This window comes from Primulina huaijiensis, chromosome 13, assembly GCF_012295235.1.
Source record: "Primulina huaijiensis isolate GDHJ02 chromosome 13, ASM1229523v2, whole genome shotgun sequence".
In the NCBI taxonomy this organism is placed as follows: domain Eukaryota; kingdom Viridiplantae; phylum Streptophyta; class Magnoliopsida; order Lamiales; family Gesneriaceae; genus Primulina; species Primulina huaijiensis.
In genome coordinates this window covers 17665993-17683536 of record NC_133318.1, presented here as the reverse complement: position 1 = coordinate 17683536, position 17544 = coordinate 17665993, and the positions used below count along the sequence as shown (strand labels likewise).

The 17544-nt window shown below is 32.3% G+C and overlaps 4 protein-coding genes across 5 annotated transcripts; 3 read left to right on the top strand and 1 right to left on the bottom strand.

The window, feature by feature from the left end:
* The first annotated feature begins 20 nt into the window (after positions 1–20).
* On the top strand, positions 21–1032 carry LOC140990902 (methyl-CpG-binding domain-containing protein 2-like). The gene is made up of 4 exons (XM_073460749.1): positions 21–351; positions 484–537; positions 651–796; positions 885–1032. Exons 1-4 carry the CDS (start codon positions 23–25, stop codon positions 926–928), a joined length of 573 nt encoding a protein of 190 aa, XP_073316850.1. The 5' UTR covers positions 21–22; the 3' UTR covers positions 929–1032.
* A 2714-nt stretch (positions 1033–3746) lies between these two features.
* On the top strand, positions 3747–4133 carry LOC140991291 (methyl-CpG-binding domain-containing protein 2-like). The gene has a single exon (XM_073461210.1). It carries the CDS (start codon positions 3747–3749, stop codon positions 4131–4133), a length of 387 nt encoding a protein of 128 aa, XP_073317311.1.
* Positions 4134–7782: 3649 nt separating this feature from the next.
* LOC140991576 (two-component response regulator ARR12-like) lies at positions 7783–12269 on the top strand. Of its 2 annotated transcripts, none has more exons than XM_073461608.1 (6): positions 7783–8269; positions 9584–9736; positions 9920–10309; positions 10418–10494; positions 10598–11797; positions 11915–12269. In XM_073461608.1, exons 1-6 carry the CDS (start codon positions 8134–8136, stop codon positions 11978–11980), a joined length of 2022 nt encoding a protein of 673 aa, XP_073317709.1. In that variant the 5' UTR covers positions 7783–8133; the 3' UTR covers positions 11981–12269. The 2 variants fall into 2 exon arrangements, with proteins under 2 accessions (XP_073317709.1, XP_073317708.1); XM_073461607.1 differs by having other exon boundaries at positions 11909–12269.
* Positions 12270–12605: 336 nt separating this feature from the next.
* LOC140991773 (uncharacterized) lies at positions 12606–15716 on the bottom strand. Its single transcript, XM_073461932.1, has 3 exons — positions 15461–15716; positions 13692–13715; positions 12606–13121 (listed from the first exon to the last, which is right to left on the bottom strand). The coding sequence occupies exons 1-3, from the start codon at positions 15648–15650 to the stop codon at positions 12820–12822; spliced, it is 516 nt and encodes a 171-aa protein (XP_073318033.1). The 5' UTR covers positions 15651–15716; the 3' UTR covers positions 12606–12819.
* Positions 15717–17544: the final 1828 nt, after the last annotated feature.

The following is a 17544-nucleotide window of genomic DNA, read 5'->3' as shown; positions in this document are numbered from 1 at the left end:
CTTTTTATTGGCAATTCTCGAAATGGAACAAAGTCCAAGCAGCTCGGCAAATAAGGTTTGGGAATCTGTCAGGGCATATACAGTCCAGTGCGCCTCGTGTTCAAAGTGGAGGCTCATCCCGTCGAAGGAGAAATATGAGGAAATAAGAGAAACAATCAATGAACAACCTTTCACGTGTGATATAGCCAGACAGTGGAAGCCTGATATATCATGTGAGAAGGAATCTGATGTCAAGCACGAGGATCAAAACTGGGTATGGGCAATGGACAAGCCCAACATTCCTCGGACACCTAAGGGCTGGCAACGGATTATAAGAACTCGAGCAGAAGGAGGCGCGAAATTTGCTGATGTGTATGTATACTTAATGATTTTGTCTTGACAAGAAATTGTTGATTATGTACGGAGATAATATTTTTTTTATCGATTTATCATCTATATTGTTGTGATCAACAATTGGCATCTTAATGTGTTGTATCTTAACAGGTACTATGTGACACCATCTAACAAGAGATTGCGTTCAATGGTGGAACTTAATAGGTATCCTCCGATCTTTAAACACCAAATAAATAACCGATGTACTACATACAATATATGTCATAAAGTCCAAAACATATATTTCGATAAATTAAAGTCGCCATACATGCACTTAGGTACCTTGGTGAGCACCCACAATTTGTGCAAGAGGGTGTTGCCATATCTCAATTTTCATTTCAGCCCCCTGTATCATTTGATGATAATCATGTTCCGAGGAGGCGTGCTCGTTCTTCACGTGCTATCAATGGTTCAGAATCGACAGGTTTTATGATGTTCTCTTGCTTTGTTTTTCTGTGAATTATTTTTTTTATCGATTGATCTTCTTAAAAATCGATATTTTTTTCTTGCAGCAAACCCCGTGTTATCTATTGTTCCATATGTGAATAAAGACTAAGAAGCTGCTCGAGGAGAGGGTGGGGTTTAACTTCTTCGGTCATTATGTTAACCTACAATTTATATTTGTAAAATCATACATGAACCAATTTTCTTAAAGCAACATCGTCTATATTATTTTATTAGGGTTTTGATTATATTTATTTAATTAAACTGGAATTTTTTAATTTTTTATTTATATTTAAATTATGCGTGGCTAAATTTATTTTAATTAAACATTTTATAAGCTCATTTATCTTATAATTAAACTGTTTTGAAAAATTATGTTGAATTGTATTTTTAGAAGCATATTTATTAATATTTTTGTTGATTTCCACTAATGGTAATTTTCGTTATTTTTTGTTCATTTTTTCCATTCAAGAAGGAAAATTATGCCCAATTATCACTGGTTTTCTGTCGATGCTGAGACGGGGCTTTTCAAAAATGGATTTTTCGATGACTTTGTATTTGTATTTGTATTTGTATTTTTTATTTTTAAAAAGACGAACTTATGGTATTTAAAAATAGATATTTCCGTTGCTAAAACCCTATTTTCCATGACCGAAGAGAGATTTTCAAGTTCTACAGCAATGAAGGATAAGCCTTTAATTTGGTTTAGTTTCAATTAATTTTCAATGTTGTTTTCAAGCATGAAAGGAATCAATGGTTTTATTCTCACTTAGATGCTTCGAGAGGCATATATGTTTATTTTAGAGTGGAAAAATAAATAAACATTTTCTTGTTTAAAAGAAAAGAATACTAAAATAATATGTAAAGGATGATGAAATATGAGGGAACTATCACAATCAATTATTCAAACTTAAATGTTATATATAAAAAATAAAGTTTTTAGGATCAAACAAATAGAGCATATCGATGTTAGGGTTTATAACTTATCTGACACGAGGTTATTACGTACATAGTTTATATGTATAATGATAATTATTTCACGTGCTGAGATGGTTAATAACTCCTCCATCATGGATCACGCTTCAAAAATATTCAACCTAGCTAGCCACCACAAATTAGAATCAAATAAGATGTAATTAATCTATAAATCTCACCATCTTAGGTCTAAAACACCTATTAATTCCATTATTAGAGCTTGGAATATTTATTTTTACTCATGTTTATGCTTGCTAGAGAACCATGATACTCGGCGATTCTAACATATGGTTAAAATATTGTTTGAATTCTTCTATTTTTTTAATCATTGAAAAATAATGTAATTTTTCAATGATCAACGATTTCCCAAGTTTACTTCATTTCATTCATCCAAGTATTGTCTCTCCTACTTCTCGTTGTATCATACGAGAAATCCTATGCACGGAAATTATAGTATGTTTGAGTGGATATAAATTTTTTGGTCAATTAAATTGGATTCCAATGTAGGTTTTGGTTCACAAAATATTTTAAAATTTGTTTTGGAGCAACTTTGAATTCTTAATTTTTTTGGCTTTTAATCTTATTTCTTAAGAATACTCACATGATCACATTAGAAAATATTAATGTGACACGTACATGCATCAGCGCATGGTTGTATATCATTACATATACACTAACCTAAAGCTTTAGTATCGGCCGGTCCCGTTACTTGAGTTTTTGCACGGCCGGTTGAAAACACTTCAGTTGATGAACACCTACGGGCAGTTATCGCAACTTTTACCATCGACTACTACAAACCACTCCTATTGGATATACGAGCACTTTTTACGTTCTATTTTTATGTTAGCCTTTTGCTTTCTTCAATGTTCAGCAATCAGCCTTCTTAAGTTATTCATGAGCGTGGTAATTCAACTAATATATGAGTGACAATTTAGTGTTTTCCAGTTTTTTATGTGAGCACTTCTGAAGTTTCATGATCTAGTTTGCCTTTATGTTTGAATTCTTTGCAGTACTATTTGATGTCTTGACCAAAACTTTTTAATTAACTTTGATCTTTGATATTATGTAATATTTATTGCAAGTTTAGAAAATAATCATACTTCTGTCTTATTTCAAAATTTACTTCATTTGAATGATGCATGGCAACATGCTTTTAAGTGGCCACAAGGCTGTAGTTGTATACTTGTATTGTCTTTGTTTTTTGTGATTGAGTTGGCTTATCCTTGTCTTGGCATGTTGTAGATTCAGTTCGTGAAGTCTTTTCTTTACTTGGGCAAGGGTTTAATTGGTATTCAAACTGTTCTTTGTTTTACCATACAGTACTACCGTAGCAACATTTTCAATATTCTTGAGCATCTACAAAATCGTCAAGTCCTTGAAATTTTAAAAAATTATTCAAAAACCGTAAGCCTCCGAATCTATGTTTTTTATTTGGTCGTTATAAAGTTTTCAAGAACTTCTTGGTAATCCAGGCTTGTTTATTTGCTTGTGCTTGCTGTTGCTTCACTAGAAACTGTCCTTTGTAGTATGATAAAGCAATGTGTTGTCGATAAAAACGATGAAAACGATTGTCCATATGAACCTTTGTTCATCGACGATATATTTCCATCTGATGTTTTTATGTTACTACTGCAAAAAGCTATACCATATTCGTCGATTTTCGATGTATTGAGCAAGGTCTTAATGAACTCCAATAAGTAAAGCTTTTGGCTGAGATATTCCTTGAAAGAGGTTGTCACTTGCTACCACACTTGAAATTTATTCAGGAAAAAAAAGGAACTAGAAAAAAGCTATTTGAAGATTTCCCACAGGAAGTATTTGCATTGAACATGTATCAGTAACACCTTTTTGATAAACAGTTTTCCAAAAATATCTATATTCGTAGGTTATTGCTTGTGTGAATCGTCACACAGACACTTAAAAATTTTGTTCCCTTTTTATTGGCAGTTCTCGAAATGGAACAAAGTTCAAGCAGCTCGGCAAAAAAGGTCTGGGAATCTGTCAGGGCATACACAGTCCAGTGCGCCTCATGTTCAAAGTGGAGGCTTTTCCCCTCAAAGGAGGAAAGACGAGAAACAATCAATGAACAGCCTTTGACGTGTGATATAGCAAGGCGGTGGAAGCCTGATATATCATGCGAGATGGAATCTGATGTCAAGAGGGAGGATCAAAGCTGGGTATGGGCCATGGACAAGCCCAACATTCCTCGGACACCAGGCAACGAATATATCATAAGATCTCGAGCGGAAGGAGGCACGAAATTCGCTGATGTGTATCATGTGACACCGTCCAATGCGTTCGATGGTCGAACTGCTAAATGTCTTAAACTTGGGAACATCTAGTTTGAAAAATAAAGTGGCGGCATACAAGTACCTCGGCGAGCATCCGCAGCTTGTACAAGACGGTATCACCACATCCGGATTTTCATTTCAATCCCAGGTACCATTTTGTTGATAACTATGTCGCGAAAAGAAGGGGACAGAATCAGCAGGCCGTTTATGATGTTATCTTGATTGGTTTTGTAACTCTGTCTTTGAATATGGAAAGCTTGAAACTCTTATGTCATTGCAACCAACCACATGACAGCCATCGTGCCATATGAACATCCCGTTTCGGAACGTGGTGCGCCAGAGACAGTGGTTGAACCCCGTTCGGGTGATTTAATTTACTTTCTCTTGCTATGGTCGGAATTAAAATTCAACCATTAATATTGATATATCTCCCGTCTCTCTCTCTGCAGCCAATTAGCCATGGTTATCAATAAATACACTTTCACAATAACAATCATGACGTAAATTTTCATAATTTAATTGTATAATTAAATGAATACTACATTAATTATAAAATAATACTACTTATTATATACTTTGCAGAATCAAGATTTGAAATATGAACGATAAAATATATAATTTTATGATCAATATTTTAAATAATATGTGAAATTATAGGATTTTCCAAATTCTTCTTTGTTATCAACCCTATTCTTCTAATTAATTCTCAGATCATCGTAGAGAAAGCTCACACAATTCTCGTTTTCATTCACAAGACTCAAACTCGATATCTCGTTTCAAATGAATCGACATGATACAAAGAATTTACATCTTCAATATACTTTATATTATTTTCATAACATGGTGGTGGTATATGCAGAATACAGATAGGTTCATATAATATCACAATGAGGTGGGAAATTTTCCTTTATGATTTGATTCGACCTTTTATACACTAAACAATGTTTAGTGCTTGAGTCAAAGATTTGTGAGTTGCGATTTGGCTTATCATGGAATGTGACATAAGCCTTAAAAAAAATTAATAAAAAAATAAGAAAATTAATTCTCATATATATTTTTCTATTGAACCAGTATATACTGCATCTAGTATAATATCATAATTTATTACTTAAATTAATCTCGCCATGTCTAATATATTGTCTAATATCTTTATTTAGTATTATCTCCAACCAAATTATGTAGGTTTCCTTTCTTTTTCTCAGTCTCAAATATATAGTCAAATTTCTATATGTAGTTGTATTGTTTCTTGGTTTTATTAATATATCCCTATTATTAAGTCTTGAAAAACGTAAAATCATTTTTTGAATGAATTAAATAAGAATAAAATGAGAAGTTTGCACGTACATTTGATTTCTGATGATTTCTTAATCTGTGTGAAAAACAAACAAATATATATTTGAGACGAATAAAGAATTAATTTTTTCTCTATTATTTTACCAATATAACTTAATACATTAATTATATTAGTTATTTCCAATAAGTTTTATCATATTAATGCATTCATTAAATAATAATAAAATATGAAGTTACTCTATAAAACTTGTTTTTTGAATTCTTTTCTTAATCTTTAATAAATAATTCTAAATATATAAGATGAAAGAAGTATATTTTATTAAACTTTATCTTATTACATAGTAACGGTTATTTCAATATATTGCGCACATTTTTCTTGAAAATTGTTCTTCTCTTAGATCCATTGCATGGATTGTAGTCCAAAAATTAAAAGATTCATGAAACGAATAAAATTATTTTGTACAAATGATACATGATAGATATGACTGAGATTTATCTATGTTTGATGTAATACAAAATTTTAGATTGAGTTCGGTCTGGTGAGTCAAATATTCTTCGTTGATTTGGTCTGAACTGAGTAGATTAATACCACAGTTCTGGTCGACCACAACACAGATCGAACTCAAAGTGAAATTTTGTGTTGCATAAATGTTGTATAGGATAAATATTTTATCCACACTATTCATGGTTAGATGTATATGAATACATGCTCTGGTCCTGCATATTACTCGCATGCAATAAATTACTCACCAACTGAAAAAAGAAAAGGAAACAACCAAATAATTTAATGATTATGTTATAATTTATATAAGATTTAAATATAGAATTTCTCCCGATTTATATTTTATACAGAATTAATTGGATTCAAGAATCGATGGTCAGGATTTCTTTAACAAAGTGTGGTGTGTACGGTGTCCAAAATTGCATGCTTCTGGCTTTATATGAGTTGAGAAAGAGAAAAAAAGAATATAAAGAAAGCTCCATTATTTGACACCATAAAGCTCCACTATTCACACTCACTTAGGCACGCACATATACACATTTGTATGTATCTATATCCATGTTTATATACAATATATTAGTAAGTTTCATATAGGACGTTTACATGAATTTATATCTGTGAGATGAGTTGTCTCAATTCATATCATGAATGGGTTGGATTGGATCCGTTAAACGGTTTCTTAATAGAGTTTTTGTCGTATTTGAAAAGTTTGCGACAAAAAATTGTTATAAAAAGAAATATTTATTAGTATTAATATATTAATATATCATATTAAATATTTGAAAACAAATAGGAATAAAAGTGTTATTAAATGTGAAGTCTTTTCAATTTTTTCTTTAAATTCATATTTGAATTTGATGTCCTTTAAAAATATAGATTTTAATGTCTATATTGGTTATATCATTTAATTTAATTTAGGTTATAATTTTGAATTTTGAGTTACCTTTATATATTTAGTTATCAAAAAATGTAAATATATTTAGTTATATACTCTCTATTTATATCTGTATAAGAATAGAGTTTTTTTTTCCATATTTGAAAATTTTCAGCCAAAAATAAAATGCTACAAAATGAAATGTTTATCAGTATTAATGAATTTACCTACCATATTAATATTTAAAAACAAATAAGATGTAAATACATAATTAAATATGAAAATTTTAATTTTTTTAAAATTAAAATTTGAATTTGATGTCCCTTAAAAATATAAATAAATTACGTGTTTGCATTGATTATATCAGTTTATTTAATTTTAGTTATAATTTTGTGTTACTTTTATATATTTAATTATTATCACTCTCTATCGTATTAAATAAAATATAATTTTTTTTATATAATATCACATTTTTAACTTTTTTAAAAAGTGTTGTCGTTAATTTTTGATATATCGATTGTTCATAACTTTAATATAAATATTTTTAACATATCAACGAAAATAATTAAAAATAATAATCAAAATTTATTCATCTTGTAAATGACAATTTTTTTGACTTTTTGAAAAACATTTATTTATCATTTAAATTTCGATGAAAAATAATATATGGTTTTTAAATATTTTTCTATTCATTTTATTAATAACAATTCTATTCAATTAAAAAATATGTTAATTTAATGAGATAAAATTATTGTCCTCACTTGAGTATTATCTCAAAAGACATAATTTTTTTATATAATAATTTTTTATAATATATTTTTTATATTATATTAATAATTTTAAATACTTATTCAAATATTATTTCTTATTATTTTTCATTTTTTATATTATATTAATAATTTTAAATACTTATTCAAATATTATTACTTATTATTTTTCATTTTTAATTACATAAAATAATATTTCGCACAGGTAAAATATTAATATATGTAACACATTAACCCTTTGTCATTTTTAATAATGCCTGGTACTATAGGAAGTGGGGAAGAAAGTAGTGAAAATTGTTATACGATTTGGTTCCTTGTTGTGTTGCAAACTTGGAACCTTTTACCATCGTTGTCAACACGTACGGCTTTTACTTTCTTGAACTAAGTCTTTTCCCTCGTCTCCCTCTCTCTTTACACAGACTCATGGTGTACTTTGTGTTTCTGTTTTGATTTTTCCCGATTATTGTGAATTTTTTGTTTTAGAGGAAGCCTTTTTGGCATCTGGGTCTTGTGTTGGGTGTTCAAGAAAGTGACTGTTGTGTCCAAGATCCTATCTTTAGGGTTTGATCTGCGTTTTTCTCATCTGGGTTCTTCGATTTTTGTGGGGTGTACAAAATGATCGTGGAGAAAATCGTTCTTGACAATGAAAATTCTGATAAGTTTCCAGCGGGCCTACGTGTTCTTGCTGTTGATGATGACCCGATTTGCTTGAAGTTATTGGAAACTTTGCTTAGGAAGTGCCAGTATCATGGTATGTTATTCATTTTTGTGTGTGTTGATGATACTTGTTTTGTGGATTTCTCGAGTGGCATCCTGGATTTGTTTTTGAAATTTTTTGATTTATTATCATTATTACTTCGAAATTTTCGTTGAAATTATGTTGATCGATTCTTGACGTATCTGTTTTGATTCGTCAATATTTGGATTGACTTGGTTTATGGTTATGGATATTTCAGTATTTCAATATTTATATGTATAAATCTTCCAACTCTCGAGTATGTCATCAGGATTAACCCTCAGACGTTATGATTAATTATGCTGTGTGGCATTATTTGATAATCCGATGTTTTTATTTGGTTCTAAAATTTGCTGATCCGCTTGTTCAGCTTCTTTTTGTTTTTAATCTAAAGAGTTCTGGCTTCCGATTTCATTTAATTCTGCCAACTGATGTCTATAAGCTTCTCACTCTCCTTATTCAAATCTTGTTGTTCGTAAGATGATATTTAGTAGACTGCAATGTATTATGAACTTGGGGAAGCTTTGAAATAGGTTCAAAATCCGGTGTTTTGATTTCTGTCTAGTTTGAAGTTTTTTTACCAAATAATGTGAACTGGAAGAATTGTCAGTTAACAAAAACAATTTTGGGATCTATAATGAGATTGTACTTGCTGAAGCAGCCCGCCTCTTTTATCGTATGAACGAAATGTGCTGCAGTTTCAAAGTTTGATTTTTCTTGGAATTGCTCTATTATTTGAGTCCTGAAACTGGCACCTCGGTTTACAAGTACTATTGTTCCTAGGGGCTCAGTGAGGCTCAGCCTTTGCGTCTCTATAGTGTCTTCACTGTAAAGCCCCAACCTTGATGCACTTTAGATGCTCAAGGCATCTTTCAAGCACATCTTAAATATGGGTATAGCACATACGTGATGAAATGCAAGACAGTATTCATTCATTGTTGCAAATGGAGTAATGAATATTTGTGATTTTGTTTATTGCTGTTAAAAAGTCTATGAGGTACAATTTGGTTGTACATGATGTAATTTTGTTCAAATTCTAACATTTCATCTCTTAGGATGCTTGCCGCATCCATCGCACCTAGACTCTACTGTATCCTTGTGTCTTAGGGCGCATTGCGCTTCTAATAGTTACTGTTATGGCCGTTGCTTGGGAATCTTGTTCTAACAGATTTTGATTTATTTGTCTGTCAATTTATGGTGCTCTGTTCATACTTTTAATACCTTTTTTACGCAAAATCGTGTCTAATCTAATCTCTAATATCATTTTATTTCAAGTGTTATGTAATGGCTGAATTCTTCTTTCATGAAATTGCTTTGTGGTTCTCACAGTTACTACAACGAGTCAGGCTCGTATGGCGTTGAAGATGTTGAGGGAAAACAAAGACAGATTTGACCTGGTTATCAGTGATGTGCATATGCCAGACATGGATGGTTTTAAGCTTCTTGAACTTGTTGGTCTTGAAATGGATTTACCTGTCATCAGTAAGTTCATTTCGTTTTCCCTTGTTTCTCTTAGTATGCAAGAGTCTTGAGACCATGTTTTAAATCTTCCTTTTGGGTTTTGATTCTTGCTTGAAGATGTCAAAATGTGATTATTACGAACTGAAATTACCAATATTACAGCTAATTTGATCTTTGAGTTTTTTTTATCATTTGTTCTGGCAGTGTTGTCAGCAAATAGCGATCCCAAACTTGTAATGCAAGGGATAACTCATGGTGCTTGTGATTATCTGGTGAAACCCGTTCGGATTGAGGAGTTGGGGAATATATGGCAACACGTAATTAGGAGAAAGAAGGTCGATTCGAAGAACCAGAATGCATCCACTGATCAATTCAATGCTCAGCCAGGTTGTGGAGAAAGTCATGTATCTCCAACAAGAGGGAATTCAGATCCGCACGGGAAATTTATTCGAAAAAGAAAGGACGAGGAAGACGATGGCGAAGATGATGGAAATGAAAGTGAAGATCCCTCAACACAAAAGAAACCTCGTGTAGTCTGGTCTATTGAGCTTCATCGGAAATTTGTTGCAGCTGTGAATCATTTAGGAATCGAGAGTAAATTAATCCACCTTGTCACTTTGTTTGTGTGCATATTTTTTTCATAATTGTTTTGCATACTGATGCATGCCCCCATTCCTTATTTGATACCGGTTCTCAATTTAGAAGCTGTTCCTAAAAGGATTCTTGACATGATGAATGTTGAAGGGCTTACTCGGGAAAATGTGGCGAGCCACCTCCAGGTACAGTTTCGTATTCTGAATGTCTTGTGATCCATTAAGTTTTTCCACCTAAAACTACGAATAATATAAGCAAAACAACAGAAGAAATTCCGATTTCTTGCAGAAGTATAGGCTTTTCCTGAAAAGAATCAGCCACGCCACAACCCAGCAAGCAAATATGGCAGCTGCTTTTGGGATTAAGGATTCCCCTTTCATGCGAATGGGTTCATTGGATGGGCTCGGAGATTTCCGTACTTTGTCTGGACCAGGAAAACTCGGAAATGTTGCTTTATCACCTTATGGAACCACTGGCATACTTGGGAGATTAAATAGTCCTGCTAATATGAACCTTCGTAATCTCACACAATCTCCTCTAGTCCAACCGGCTCATTCTCCGACCTTGAGTAACTTGATTGGGAAAACACACCCAGTCCTCTCGTCCTCGAGTCAAAATCCGAGTTTATTTCAAGGGATACCATCATTGGAGCTGGATCAAATACAACAGAAAGGCACTCTAAATTTCGATGGCATGGATGATTCAAAAATCTTTGCCACTGCCAATACATTTACAGATTCAGGAGCAGTGATTGGCGGCGCTAGCAACTTGTTTAGCAGTAATGGAAATAATCCCATGATGCTTGTTGGGGGATTTGGAAATCCGTCTTCCAATAACATGGCTTCCTTCGGCTCAGAATCCTTTAATACTGGTATCACTTGTGCCTCTAATCTACTGGATCCTAGTAAATGTAACGAGGCCTGGCAAAACAGCATTGAATCACCCAAAATTCAGCCAAATTCTTTGCTTTCCACGAATACTTATCATCATCGGTTACCTCTCAATAGTATGAGAAACAGTAACTCTTCAAATGGTTCTTGTTCTCAGAACCCCATCATTGCTTTTTCAGCGCCTCCTCAAGATTTGAGGGAGAGATCTTGCCAAGATTTGGTCAGTGATACTGAAAATACAAATCAAACCACGAACCAGAGATGGGGAGAACAAAGGCAGAATTGCAGGCACATTCCAAACAATGCTTTTGGTTCCTTAAATTCACAAAATTCCGAAAATGGTATCATCTCTCCCTTGAACCGGAGTCTGGACCACAATACTGGAATATTTGAACAGAAGATTGGCGAGTTTGTAAATGGCAGATCAAGTGGAGGTGTTTCAAGTCTCGTGCAGCGGAACGAGAGTGACAAATCACCAATGGAATCTAGACCAAGGTCCAAAGAGAACTTCCTTTCGGAGCAACCAAAGCTGCTAGGTGGCTTCGTTCATCAAAGTTATGATTCATTGGATGATTTAATGAACACAATGATCAAACGGGTACTGTAGCCGTAGATCACAACCTTTGTTTATTTTATTCATGACAATCATATCAGCACATATCTCTAGTTCTTGAGTCATACCAATATCCCTTGTGTTCTTGATGCTTAGGAACAGGATGTAACCACATCAATTTGTGACTTGGGATTTGATGATTACGCTGCTTTTGGTCAAGGTATATAAGGCTCTTCGGGGACGACTCTTTCTCGTGGGATGCAAAATGACGGAACTTGTCCCATGGAGTCTGTGTGTATATGTAATCTGCATTTTCATTCTGAATCACTGTAGCATGCTTGAATTTATCTTTGTTTATTTTTTTCCTTATCTAGTTGCAGTTGAGAAAACGTTAGTGTTGTTGCTATCACGAGGAGCTGTAGACTCTTTCTTTCTTGGTAACAAGAATTATGAATAAGACATTTTCTCCCAATCTTGTGCACATTTATAAATGGTTCCGACTCATTTACTATGTTTATTTATACGCTTACAATGTCTCGTTTAATGAGATTGTAAGCCTTGATGAAACATGGATCGATGGATCTTCACATCTCACATTTCGTCTCTGATAGGGGCGAAAAAAGAAAAATCTCAGCCAATGTGGGGATCCTTTGAAACATGTCATACCTTCTTTGTCAATTAGAGATATTTATGCATATGAATAAACTTGTGCACAACATAATATGAATGAAAATGACCACGAAAAAATTAATCATAGCGGGAAAAAAGCCATATCCTCTAATTTTGTTGCTCACCCCTGAGGTGAAAACGGTACTAAAGTAATCAGTATCAATATGTTGTATATCAGCAGAAGTTAGCATAGAAAATTCCTTGTATATAGATTGCAAGATTAGTTCCACATCTTTAAGAATAGAGTAATGCTATCGCACCACCAGTTTAGGCACATTCTAATATTCTGTCCAAAATATAAGAATACAAGTAGCAGAAGGCAGCAAAAGAATAATTTACCAATGAATAATCTTCCTGTCAGTACTTCAGACCACTGCGTACATGGCTTATGGTTATATTTACTCGCCTTCCCAACCAAGCTGACGAGCTCTTCGTTCCCAAAGCAAAGTTATCTTCTTTTCTTTAGTGAGCAGCACCACCGCTCGCTCCCGAGCCCCCTCACAAGTTTCCGTGGCGATATTGCATTTTTCGGCTTCCCTTTGATATTGAGAAGCCAATCTTCTCGCCTCACCAAAGGTGATGTTCATGTGTCGGGAACTCTCTTCATCGACAGTTTCTTGCAATTTCAGCTCTTCTGATAATAAGTCAACAAATTGCTTCTCCATCTCCTCCTTGAGATCAGGGTCATCTTTCCCACAATCTATTTCAATGAAAAGTTGATCAGATTATTTATGATTCAGAAGAGATGCTATGCAATGGTCTTTAGCAAAATGAAATTCTAATATCATAACACTGAGCATGTTTGGTTTCATCTATTATACCCCCACTGATCCCTAAAATGAAACAAAAAATTACACTCTTATTTTCATTCTCCACCGCCAATGCCTTTCCACCAATTTTCAAATTTCCCAACCTTATGATTTAAGGTTTCACTACTCCTCAAAATACTACATTATTTCATTTATTTGACTATATTTTAAAATTTTAACAGTCTATAAACTATTAAAAAATAATGCATCTACGATGAGACATCACTAACTCAACATGGTATGATTTCTGCAATAAAAAATATTACCTACTTCAGAAAATAAAATAAAATAAAATAAAACAAGCATACATGCTCCAATACATTTCCAATAAATATATATATATATATATTTTCCAGAAAACACAAAAATAAGACAATCATAATGAGCTGTAATTTCGGGTTATGAAGTTGATTAGATTATCAAAAGTAGAAGAAATGAATGAAATCAAACACACTCCTTACCTGTAACAGAAAGATTAGCCAATCCTGCAGAGAAAGGAAAACAAAGTTGAGCGTGTCAATGAAATAGTGTTTTCTTATTCAGAACAAGATGAATATTTTGAATTTTAAAGTGTAAGCAGACAAGACGATAAATGCAAAAGCATAAGAAGTGCATGAAAGAGATGATAAAATCTTCTCTGACAACCCAGCATATTACTGATAAGAAAATGACAAGGAAGTAGATTAAGAAAGAGGTTGTCTGGTGACTAAAAACAGAATGAGAAAATGACATGATAAACAATTGTTGATTGATTTAAAAATAAAATTTCAATCACCCCTCAATCCTCCTACCGCAACCTGTGAACATTAAAGATTGAGGCATTCTCCATTTATCATAAGAACCTGCATGGTTCAAAATTACATTGCATATCCTCACCAATCTTCTTATATTATCCATAAACAGCATTCAAATAGTTGTCAAAGCTACAATAGAAAAGAAGCACAGGTGTGAAAGGAGATACATAGTCTAACAACTCCTCCAGCATTGCACGACTTTGTAAAATATTAATTTATCTGACTTCTGAAGACTTAATTTATCTGACTTCTGAAGACTGAATTGGCTCTTATCAATTGAATCTTGTAATCCATACATTAGCTAATCTTGGAGAGGTATTCATATAATAACACCCGAGAATAATTATAAACCATAATTTGTACTGAGTGGCACAAAATCAACAAAGATATTCAGTTTCTGGGGAAACCTGTTCACTTGTTTTTTCAGGACTAATTCTATTTGAATCGAAAAAAAATCACAAAGATATTTAAAAAACAGTAAGTGTCGAGACAGCATGGATGTAACTTGTAAGATTGCAGATCCCTGTTTAATTCCATTTTTTGAAAGAATTCTGTCCATACCTTAATAAATTGAAATGATTACAACACTGCTTAGAATCTTCTTGCGCTGTTGCAATGTTAACATGAAACTACCCGCCATTTACTCCACAGGATACAAGGGGAGATGTACTAACTTTTCCTTAATTATAAAGTTGAGACAAAACCAAATCCAATGTATCCTTTGATTTCGTTGTCAATAAAGTAATAAGCTAAAACGATCAGGACCATTTACAAGCTATACACCAACTCATCCAAGAGATTAATTTTAATAATTCAAAAATATGGGATATCATCTAATTGCATCATCTTTCATAATATCTCGACGCCATCTTTTCAGTTGAATTAAGTTGACCAATCTTTCAGAACTTCCAAACCCCACCAGTGGTGAGTTACAAATCAAGGGCATTTACTATGCTAGTGGTCAGTGTTGCATCATAATGTGTTTGATTTATCAATATTGATCACATAAACTAATAACAAATACGAGTAACCCACGTGATGTCACAGGCAATACACTTCACAACACAATTCCTGTTTTTTGGTGATCGTAGGATTAAATTAACACATGAAAATTGCTCCCTTATGTACCGCAAGAAAACAAGAACCCATACTGACTGGAGCTTGGATTGTGATCTCTGAACGCACAAATATTACAAAGATAAGGAAGGACGGAAAAAGAGATGGAAGTAACAAATCCAGCTATACCCAGATCAAATTTCCATTTTAGTATGGAGGAAATCATCTTAGAAATAATAAAAGTCGACTGATAAAGAGGAACACCAAATAATCAAGATATCACAACATGTCCCATGAACCCAGAAACTGAAACCACAAATAAGCACATAGGATCGAGAATCGGGACAAGAAAAACCACAAGTGAGTTAAGGAGATGATACCAGGTGCAATCTGAAGAAGGGATTGAGGTGGGGCGCAATTGCAGATGCATGGAGGACAAGCTGAAGAAGTTTTCAATTTCAAACCCTTGTTGAATTTGAAATACAGAGCCGGGCCAGACACACAGAGTGCAGAAACTACTGCAAAAATCACCAAGCAACAGCGCAGGCAAGCCCCAGATCTTCTGTTCATCTTTCTGTGTGGAAACTAGAAATGATGTTAGATCCACACTGCCTTCATTAAATAAATGTCGTAGCTTTCATTCATATATATATATATATATATTAACTAGAAAAGTATANCTTGTTTGTTTTAAATAATTTAATTTTTGTTATATCGTTTTGTTTAATATTTATCTTTTTCTATTAGCTTTATAGTGAATACAAATATTTTCTCATTATATTTAATAATATATTTTTTTGTCATTAATGAAATGTTGACTATATATTTTATGCTTTTATTGAACTTTTAATACATTATATATAAAAATAACAATTTTCTATCTAATTTAGCCGATCAAGCTTTTTCAGCACAATAATTTATAAAGATTGAATATCTTTAAACAAAATATTATTACAAGGGTACATGTCAAGTTCTATTAAGAAATACGGATATCGTCTGACGTAAGTTGATATATTATAAATATACCTCAAGAAAAATTTTTTAGTTAACTTTAACAAAAAAATTGAATAAATTAATAAACTAAATTAAAATAAAAAAAAATGAAATAAACGCAATATAAATAATTTAAATTAAAATAATTAATAAATAACTTTTAGAATCCCAGTTAATGTATATACATTTTAAGCTTTTATAATTATTGAATTTCAATTTTTAAGCAATGTTTTCGAAAAAATTCATTATTTTATTAATATATTGCGTCAAGTTATATTAAATTAATTCAACAACATGTAATAATCAAGTGTCATTTTGTTATATAATAATTGCAATTGCAACAATGAATGTTGGAATTCTCTAGCTTTCGTTTTTCAGTCTATGACAATCAACATGTATTCAACCTCATATGTTGTTAAGATCGGCTAGATGTTTAGAGGGGGTTAATGAACACCTAGTAAAATTTTTGACGTGATTGGTTTGGGCTAAAAAAACACAATAACTTTACAAGTCAGCAAGGTAAAATATATGTGCGAAAAAAGACTCGTGTTCAAAGTTGAACCAAATAGATACAAACATGAGAATCGACAGAGTCGGCTATCCCAATGCCAAAAATATTCATAATGTTCGGTAGTTTTTCGATGATGAAAATACAGTTACACAACAAATTCAAGTTGATTTTGATGGAGAAAATAGAGAAGAAATTTAACATCATATCCTTTGAAGAATGCACAATATGCAGATAACGAGCAACAATCAACAATCAATCAATATATTTCAGTCAATGAGACGTAAAATGAACAAAGATCTCAATGAGTTAGAAGAAGACCGACATGATGGCAGAGATTATGAGATAACTGATGTTAACCAAATTGAAGATCAATTTGTTCATTATGCTCTATTTTCATATTGTGATCCAATAGCTTTCGAAGATACCGTCAAAGAATCAAAATAACGAAATGCAATGGATTGTTGACCTTATCTGGTTAAGGGAGGGATTGTTGAATCGTTAAAGATTTGTCTGAGTTTTTAGCTATCCGCTTTGTCAAATGAAGTTCGTAAATCATGATTTATTAGTAATAAAGTATTATATGAAATGATTATGTTTGCATATTTGTTATTTAATGGTTTTAATAGTCAAATATTGTTTCTATTTTTATGATTCTTTTCATTGATTTATTTGCCTGTATATATATGAAATAATTATGTTTGTATATTTGTTATTTAATGGTTTTAGTGGTCAAATATTGTTATTATTTTTATGGTTTTTTCTGTTGGTGCATTTTCCTGTAAAGGCTCGTTGCTCAATTTTATGAGACAAATATCTAATTTGAGTACTATTTTGTATGCCAAAAATATTATTTTTTTAATGTAAATATGTGCATGATTAACCCGTTTTATGAATAAAGATCCGTGAAACAGTCTCATAAGAGACCTACTCTTAATTTAAACATATAATTTTTGGTTAATG

Bases quoted from the DNA above. Each gene is read 5' to 3' on its own strand.
- LOC140990902 (XM_073460749.1), top strand. From the start codon at position 23: ATGGAACAAAGTCCAAGCAGCTCGGCAAATAAGGTTTGGGAATCTGTC. The intron at 352-483 runs GTATGTATACTT...GTATCTTAACAG, and splicing joins GGCGCGAAATTTGCTGATGT to GTACTATGTGACACCATCTA. The intron at 797-884 runs GTTTTATGATGT...TTTTTCTTGCAG, and splicing joins CAATGGTTCAGAATCGACAG to CAAACCCCGTGTTATCTATT.
- LOC140991291 (XM_073461210.1), top strand. From the start codon at position 3,747: ATGGAACAAAGTTCAAGCAGCTCGGCAAAAAAGGTCTGGGAATCTGTC.
- LOC140991576 (XM_073461607.1), top strand. From the start codon at position 8,134: ATGATCGTGGAGAAAATCGTTCTTGACAATGAAAATTCTGATAAGTTT. The intron at 8,270-9,583 runs GTATGTTATTCA...TGGTTCTCACAG, and splicing joins TAGGAAGTGCCAGTATCATG to TTACTACAACGAGTCAGGCT. The intron at 11,798-11,908 runs GTACTGTAGCCG...CTTGATGCTTAG, and splicing joins TGAACACAATGATCAAACGG to GAACAGGATGTAACCACATC.
- LOC140991773 (XM_073461932.1), bottom strand. From the start codon at position 15,650: ATGAACAGAAGATCTGGGGCTTGCCTGCGCTGTTGCTTGGTGATTTTT. The intron at 13,716-15,460 runs GTATCATCTCCT...CTTTCTCTGCAG, and splicing joins CCTTCTTCAGATTGCACCTG to GATTGGCTAATCTTTCTGTT. The intron at 13,122-13,691 runs GTAAGGAGTGTG...TCATTGAAATAG, and splicing joins GGCTAATCTTTCTGTTACAG to ATTGTGGGAAAGATGACCCT.